Below are 9,391 nucleotides of genomic sequence, written 5' to 3'. Positions count from 1 at the left end.
GGTTTTCAATCGATTATAAAATTGAATATTGGAAAATTAATATTAGCTTAAATTCAATGCTAATTGACCAACGTATTTACTGAAACGTAAGCTAAATCTGATTTGCAACTTTTGAATGTTTTAAATTTAGTTTCATGCTCTTTCATATGTTTTTCTCTGCATTTCCATGTTAATTTTTTTTATTGTGCTCTTTTTTTATTATAAAATTTGAAAGTTAAAAATTATGTAATTCAAAAATTATTTATATTTTCAAAAAAATATTTTTGAATTGTATATTAAGAAAAAAAAAGAAGTGATTTTAAGAGTGTGCAATTTGAAAGTCAAATAATTTTCAAATTGTACAATTTAAAAAATATATTTTTGAATTTTAAATTATACAATTCAAAAGTTATTTTTAACTTTTAGATTATACAGTTTAAAAGTCATTTTTAATTTTAAGATTGTGTAATTTGAAAATTATTTTTTTAAGAAAAAATTTACTTCTGAATCGTATAATCTGAATCCAAAAGTTGTTTTCTACTTCAATCCAAAAATGACAAAATAGAAAGTGTTTTATTTAAGGATGCAGAAAGAAACACATGGAGATGTAGGAAGCTTCTTCCTTGAGTCTGCCCATTATTTCTCGGGGATAATCTTCGGTTTTGAAGTTCAAATTTGGGCTTGAGAAACTGGGCCGATTACTTTTTTTGGGCTATTCAACTTCCACGAGGATTTTTTTAACAACTGCTAGTGCCACTCCAAATATGCTATTCAAGCCCCTCATCCTAAGAAAGTTAGCACCCTCCCCCTCTTCCATTTATCTCTCAACTCTTCGTAGAACATTCATATTTTCTACGATACCATGGAAAAATATAAATCAAACTTACTTCATATACGTTCTTTAAGATGATACATCCATTCAAAAAGAAAAAAAAAATAATTTCTTTTTAGGTTTATAATCGAAGAGATTTATTGAAAAAAAAAACTATTAATTTTTACCATATATCATTTCCCAGTTAATAAAGTCGCATGTTAAAGTACGTATATAAATTAAAAAAAAAAAAGCTGGGGAACAAAGCCAACGACACAAGGATATATTAATTCTAGTTTTATATTTAAATGGAGATTAAATATAATTAAAAGGTTAATTAAGTACGAAAGTACAAATATAATTAATTTTAAAGTTGAAGAAATGTGTCCGATGATGGTGTAAAGGAAAGGTAGGACATGGTGATTATAGACATGAATGGTGCTTCACTGTTATTTCTCTTCTTTTAATAACAAAAAACAACACTCAGAAATGAATGAAAAAAGTTGATTCGTTCTCTTCTCTGCCGGACTGCAATGGATTTCCGTGCCCCGCCGCCATCTCCCGTGGCCGCTGCCAGGCGAACGTCCTCGCTCTCCAACGACGACGTTTTCCGCCGATTCTTGGAGACCTCTCTCCGTCTCCCCAACATTAACAACAACCACCAAAATCCGCTTCCAAAGGTTGACTTTCGCTCCTTAGGTTCCGACGACGCTCTTCGTCACGTCATTTCGGACTCTTTCGCAACTGTCGGATGCTTTCAACTGCTCAACCATGGGATTCCACTGGACGTGATCGCGTCGCCGGCGGAAGCTTCCATCGCAATTTTCCAGGTGCCGCCGGAGAAGCGAGGCGGCGTGACGAGGTCAGTGGAGAGCCCGTGGGGTTTCGAGGAAGATGACGAATTCGTCTGGGGAAGAGATAAGGAGTTCAACCTCAGAATGCAGCAACTTTCGGCAGCCCGATATTCCAATTTCAAGTAAACTAGTTAATTAATTAATTAATTTAGCATGCATTTCATTTCAGTTGCTACTAACTAAGTTGCAGGGTAATTTGAAAAATATTAGTCATATACATTCATTTTCTAGTAATTTTGAAAAATATGTTTTGACACTTTCTTTTCAAAATACAAACATTTAACAATTTTTTATTAATATAAAATAACAAAAAATGTCCAAATTTTATATTTATTATTATTATATTAATAATTAAAAAAAGTGGTTAAGGAGTTAAATTTTGAAAGAACAGGTGTCCATATATAATTGCCATCTAATTAAGTTAATGTTACACAATAGCAATGGCTAATGTAATAGATTTACTTAAATGAAATGATGCTAACGACGTGAGTTTAAATTAGTCTGATTTTAAATTTGTTCAACGTTCAGTAAGAAGATGGAGAATCTTGTGGCAAGGATAGAGAAGGTGGCCGAGAAAATTTTGCAAGTGATATTCGAAGATTCTCCCCGAAAAGTTGCAAATTCTATGGAAATGATTGGTGGGATTGAACGTGGGACAGTTTGTTCTGTTTATAAGCACTGCTCTGATAAGACGTCAGGAGAATGTGGTAACTCTTTAAACTATGATGTGATTAGAATGGTGATGAGGGGAAACCGATACTCTCATTGCTTGTGCTTGCATCTATGTGGTGGGTCTTCTGAGTTTCAGGTTTACTCTAAGAAAGGTTGGCTCTCTTTCTTTCCAGAAAAAGGAGCCCTTGTAATCACCGCTGGAGACCAAACTCAGGTTCTCTCAATTTCTGGTTTCGAACAAAGAAAATGAAATTAATTTACAAAACAGTGATATTAAGCAGCTTTGCATTGCTTTGTTTCAGATGTTCAGTGATGGGCAGTACAAGCACGTGATTGGAAGGCCAATATTTAAAGGGGAGAAAGAGGACTGCATTTCAATGGCTTTCCTCTGTTCAGCGCCAAACAACAAGAGCAATTTTGAAGACAGTGGTGAAAGAACTATTTCACTGGGCTTGCAAGTCCTATTGGCCATGATTTTGACCCTTGTGTGTCATGTCCTGATTTGTCTCTAATTTTCTTTATGTTGTCCTTGTTATTGAATGCAAAATATAACTGTTACATTCCGAGTTGAAAGGAGATGAGTGAAGAACAAACATGCGCAAAGTCCAGACCAGAATTGTACCCGTTACCCGTGATATTGACACCCCTTTTTTGAATTCTTTTAGAATTATTTTCGAGACACTCAACAGAAGTTCATTTTATGAAGATATTCAATGATAATTTGTTTCGATAGTTCTATCATATCGGTGATGGGTTAGAAAAAAAACGATGAGGATGCACAACATAGACAATAAAGAACATTGTTGATGGAAAATAAATTAGAAGAAAAGAGGAGGGATGAAGGAGCTGCCCAGTGAGGGAGATATGAAGATAAAATAAAGTTTTCAATAAACAAAAAAACGTAATGTGGGAAGATAAAAGAAAAAGTGGTATCCGTAGTTAGGGACATGTTGTAAAACCACCCCCTTCCCCCACCCATTGAACTGCAAAAAAAAAAAAAACATAATCCAATCCAAAATTAAATAAAGTTAATCGATGTTTAATATTTATTATGCTTCTCTTATTTTTAATTTTGTTTTCTCCTATTTTTGAATTGTTTAAATTGGTTTATTCTTTTAAAAAATGATTTAATTTGATTCATTTTGTTGACATTATTTAAAACGTTAATGTCGATGTGATAATTTTCTTCTAACAATATTAGTTTAATTGACGTGATAATTTTTTTGTTTTTGGGTTGTTTGATTTAAGTGATTTAGGTTTTCGACAATGAGGTTTTCTGCTGTTTTGTGCTTTTTTGAAGGTTGAATTGCGAATAGTAGGCACCAGAGTTAGGATTGAACAAAAATAATTGATCTGTATTATTATACTATAGTTAATTGTATTATATTATATGAAAAAAAACTAATCCAATTTTACTAAAAATTCAGTATATTATTTTGTAATTCAGTTTTTAGAAACTAAACTTATAAATATTTCAGTTCAGTACTGTATCTACTCTTTCCTGTAGTTCCTGTTGAATTGTTTCGTCTTGTCAAGAAAATATTATCTAATAATAAAATATTAATAAGAAAAACTCTTCACATAAAAAATTTTAATTTTTTAAAACAAAATCTTTTTATCACAAATTTTTATATTTTTTATTAATAAACATATATTACTTTTTAAATAATAAAAATAAAATATATTTCTTTTAAATTTAATTTTATCAAATAATTAAGTAATAGAAATCATAAAAGAAAAAAAAACTATAAAAAAAATAATACTTTAAATATATTATATTCTTTAACATATTCTCTTATATAATATAAAATTAGTATATAATAATAATAGTAACTTATTTTATAACTTCTAAGTTGATTAAATTAGCTTTATATACTAAATTTTTTATATTTTATTGTGAAAACTGAAACACACAATTAGAATTAAAAGTTGTATTCCAATATTAAAGAGCAACAACAACTCGAATATTCTCAAATATTTACTAGTACTTTATTTATTTTATTATTGTATGTATTTAACGAGCAACAATAATAAAATAATTTCTATATACATGTAATAATAAAAAAGAAATGTAAACAAAATAGAAAATACTAATATCAAATAATTAAAAAATTAATTTATAAGATATTTATGAATAAAATAAAATAAATATTAAAATAAATTTCAATTAAAAAGAACACGTATTGGTATACTATTTAGTTTAAAAACTAGTACAATTCAGTTTAAAATTAATATAGTTAGTAGTTCAATTCAGTTTATATTATAATTTAGTACAATTTAATATAGTTTAGTTTAGTTCAGTTTGATAAAACAAAAAACAGTTCAGTTTAGTTCACTTTGATAAAACAAAAAACAGTTAGTTTTCTTTGTGTATGAATTTGCAGGTCTATTTGTGGTTGCAGATAGCTCAATGATGGTGGTGGTACAATTTGGAGGTTTTGGCGTTATGCAATTTCATGATAGAAGAGGGTAGTTGCATAAGAACAATGTTGCTGTTGAAGGAGAACAGTGGTTCGCGATGGTGCTCGTGAGGTTTTTGTGAGCGCAATTTGATTTCTAATTGAGAAGAAAGTCTTTCGCGAATCTGGGGATCTCCCAATTGATGATGAAGGTTTTAAGAAATTGATGATTTAAGGTTTCTGGAAATTGAAAATAAGAGATTTTGAAGGATTCGTGGTTGATGGAATAACGAATGAGCTCTCATATCAAATTGAAGGCCAATCTTACCAGATTTTTCAACTCCAATTTAATCTTAATAGCGAATTCCTTCTAACAACCTAATTATAATTTCTTTTTAAACAATAACTTAAACTTTTAACATTGTCATTAGAATGATGTTACCATGTGTTGCAAAACTTGACATAAAAATAATCAAATTGAATCATTTTTATAAAAGAAAAAATCACTTTGAATAACATAAAAGTAAGAAGATCATTTTAAATAAAATTAACAAAATTAAAATAGATATTAAAACTTAATAAAGTAATGTCTTATGATACAAAGCATTTCAAAACATATTACTTTTTATCCATACCATGGTTGTAAAATGTTCATTATGAATAAATTACCAAAAAATAAATGGAAGAGTGAAGCCTTTTGGCTTTGCTTTTATATGTAAATCTTGTGTTTGCCATTATAGATAAACAAGTTAATAAGAATGAACTGACCAGAAAAAGAAATGACAGGTGAAAAGGTGCAATTATAATACTGGAGAAGAAAATAAAGGAAGTAAATAAGCATCTTCTTTCCAATTTCATATTGAGACGTAGATGTTGGTGGGCCTGATTGTTGGCTTCATTATGCACTTTTAAGCATCCCATTGGATAACCTAATTTTTCTACGAACAATTATGGTGTGTTTGCCACTCACCAACGGAGACACATTCTTAAGGAAGAGTTAATCTAGATTCTGAAGAGAATCATAATCTTTATTTTCTTATAAGAAAAGCGATTCTGAGAAAAATGTATTCAGCCAAGTGGATAAGACTTCATGTTATCCAAACCTTTATTTCTGGATTCTCAGATGATCCATGAATCCTCTGTCATAACTCAAAAAGAAAAGCATACTAAACCCTAACCATTTTCAGAAATTAATAAGAAAGGTTCAATATGGTAAAATATAGTGTTTATATATATCAATTTAAGGAAATAATTAATATAATAAATATTGTATCTTAGTGGAGTTTTGATGAATGGATAATTTGGCTTAAGAGAGAAAAGAAAAAAAGATAATTATTGTAAAAGCAAAAGAAACGTATTTAGATTAAACTGAATTTGGAACGCGGCGACTCGTCAGCTCAATTCAATAACAAAAACATGGTTTTGCTTAGTCTAATAGTCTTCATCTTCTGAATGATTGCTAGTTTCTGGCAACTATATAATGCTTTATCTGCTTGAGTAAAACTTTTAAATTGGCCAAAAGCACTTTTGACATGCATTGTATAAGCTTTTTCAGAGCCTCGCTTTCATATCCATTAATTATACCCTCTTTCCTTTTTATCCCTTCTCAAACTTACTTAAAACATAACATCGATTTAATCAATTTACAAAATAAAATTATCACTTTAATTTTTTCACTCACATTTTCGATAAAGAAACATCAAAATATAGCAACCTTTCTTTCTCAATTTTAAATCTCAAATGCATTAATTTAATAATGCTACAACGAAAATTTATCATACAACTGTAATTTTTAATCAAGATTATAGAAATAGATAGATTTTGAAAATTTTATGTATACGAGTAAGTTGTACCATTCAGAAGTTTAACATTTTTAGGAAATCGTGATTTGTGGTAAGACTTTTCTGTGTTATTTATTTATTTTTGAACTTACTGCTTCAACCATCTTAATATTTTGCTTCAGGACAATTATATATTAATATAAATTTTTTAACTACAGTATTTTTTTCATTAAATTTAAAATATTCAACACAATAATAAATAATAAATTAATAAAAAATAATTGTTAAAATATATTTTTTGTTTTTTATCTTACCGTAAAAGCAGCTGTCCAAGGAAAGTGTGTAAAAGTCGCTGTCGCGACTTCTATTTGTTTATTATTTTGTTTGGGTGACTTTTTCTGATAAATGATTTAAATTTTGTGCTGCGTGCTAAAGTTTTCGCACATGATTCTTTTTATGTTTATATAATACTTTTTATATGGTAAATAATTGGGTGTCTCTAACTCTCAATGATTTATATTTTGTTATGAATTGATTGAATTTTAAGAAAGTAAAAAAAATGAGGAAAGAATGTTGTTGAACTAAAGAAAAAGTAAAATGGTAGGAAACGAATTTACTTTTATATATCATTTTTTCTATTGTGACTTTTGTTCTAATAAAAAAAATATATTTTTTAATTGTTTTGAATTGGTTTGTTTATTTTATTTTGAATACAGATATTAATTGGTCTTGGAGATTGTTTTCTCCATGTATATGTTTTTAGGATGAAATTTTCACCATTTTAAATTAAATAAAAGTTAAATTTCATAAACATTATAAATGGTTTATAGAATATAAATATGGTCAACTATTTAATTTAATTATGATATTGTTTGTCAATAAAATCAGGATTTATATAATCTTTTTTATTATACACTTAGATACAACAGGTGCATTTTTTTCATTTGTTTTCTTCAAACGAAACGATCTCTTGTTCCTAAATGTTATTTATTTTGATTGAGTTAAATAAATCTCTTTCAAAAATAATCTTACATATGACTTCAACAAAATTAATTATCATATATAGTAGATCTATATTATATTTATGTCCATTTCTTTTAATGACATATGTATCATATGATAGTCTAATCTATTTTTGAACATTAGGTCAATATTTTTAAAACATTAAAAGATTGTTTTTAATTCCAAATTTATGTAAACTATAATGTTTTTTAGTTAAAACTTATAAATAAATAATAAGATAAAGAGGATGTGATTGTATTTATTATGAATTTGAAATTTTACCGTATTAATTGATTGAACATAATATATGACTTATTTGAGAGTCAGAATACTTTTGATAAATACTTATCTATCCAACTAGAGAAACATAGATGACAGACTTAAGTTTGAAACAAATACCTAATACAACATTAAAAGATTGATGAAAAAATATGGAAAAGTATTAACTGTTGATCTTAACTCCAAATTCAAAACAACATAAAATCTAATGAAACCTCTTTTAGTATGAAGATATATTTTTGAACATGACTCACTTGTATGTAAATTTTTGGTAGCAAAATCTACTTTAATGTTCATTGCCTAATTTTTTTATTTTATTAGGTGGATATATGTGTATGCCATCCAGGTGTCAGGAATATTAAAATGGATTTAAAGTATAGTTTTATAAGGTAGTGTGTAAGGTGCATTATACAGTGATAAGATTAATCTAGAAATTAAATCTATAAGGGTCAATTTCTCCACCTGAAAAAGTGGTTTGCTAGGTATTATAAATATTGTTGCCCCACTCCACAAATAAAGAGGGATTTTCATAAACAATGGCAACTCAAGATTTCCACTTCAATAATTGTGCACTTAGACGCCTCACTTTAATGTTTATAAGAACCCAAAATTCAAAAGAACCATGTACAAGTAAATTTAATAAAATTAAATTAGCTGATAAAAGAAAGATTTATTCTCAACATTTACCATTTTATTTATCTTCCCTTTTTCTTTCAATTCTCATCAGAATAATAAAAATATTTATATTTATAAGTATTTATAAATAAAATTTGTTATAAATAATTAATATCTACAGATATTTTAATATTTATTTATAAATAAATTAAGCATAAATATTATTTTTGTATTTGTGATATTTATTATTTATAAAAAAATAAAGTAAAATTTAATTTATATTTTATTAAATTAAATTAAATTAAAATTAAAATAATTTATATTTTATTAAGTTGAAATTTATTTTGAGCACACATCTTTTTATTTCAATCTCATAAAATCTTTTACCTTTTTCTAGAGCCGTCAAAATGGGTCACAACCCGCGAGCCAACCCGGTCCGTCACAGGTTCGGGCCGGGTTGGGTTTGAAAAATACAACCCACTTATATGCGGGTCAGATTTCAACCCGGCTCATTTAGACCCGGCTCATGTGGGTTGAACCCGTGGTGAGCCGGGTTGGCCCACCAACCCGCCTACCTAATTTTATTTTCTTAATTTATTATTTTATTCATGAAATCCCAAAAAATAAAATATTTTCTTCACTCACTGTGTATACCAAAAAAGTAACCTCTACTCTCACAAATCACTTTCATGGTACTTGCTCTCATTTGACGGTGCTCTCACCCTCACTTCACTAAAATTCTTCAAGGAGCAGCTAAAACACCTTCCTTTTTTCTTCTCTTTTCTCCACATTTTTGCTTTCTCACTTCTCTTTCTTTTTAATTTCAAAAATCCTATAATGACAAAAATAGAGGTTTGTGAATTTGTTTTTTGTTCTAGGGGATTTGAAGACATGGAATGATTTTTTCATGTTCTAACATGCTTGTATCAGATTTTGTTCATTTTATTTAAATAATTTGAGTATACATTATTTGAACAAGCTCTTTTTGATATATTTGAA

General features: G+C 28.1%; 1 protein-coding gene across 1 annotated transcript; it reads left to right on the top strand.

Annotated features, from left to right (window-relative positions):
- The first annotated feature begins 1,185 nt into the window (after nt 1-1,185).
- On the top strand, nt 1,186-3,040 carry LOC106761702 (1-aminocyclopropane-1-carboxylate oxidase 1). Its single transcript, XM_014645272.2, has 3 exons — nt 1,186-1,766; nt 2,173-2,530; nt 2,619-3,040. The coding sequence occupies exons 1-3, from the start codon at nt 1,324-1,326 to the stop codon at nt 2,826-2,828; spliced, it is 1,011 nt and encodes a 336-aa protein (XP_014500758.1). The 5' UTR covers nt 1,186-1,323; the 3' UTR covers nt 2,829-3,040.
- The last annotated feature ends 6,351 nt before the right edge of the window (nt 3,041-9,391 follow it).

Source organism: Vigna radiata, chromosome 5 (genome assembly GCF_000741045.1).
Source record: "Vigna radiata var. radiata cultivar VC1973A chromosome 5, Vradiata_ver6, whole genome shotgun sequence".
Classification (NCBI taxonomy): Eukaryota; Viridiplantae; Streptophyta; class Magnoliopsida; order Fabales; family Fabaceae; genus Vigna; species Vigna radiata.
The sequence above is the reverse complement of the archived record's forward strand: the minus strand, read 5'-3'. Positions and strand labels throughout refer to the sequence as shown.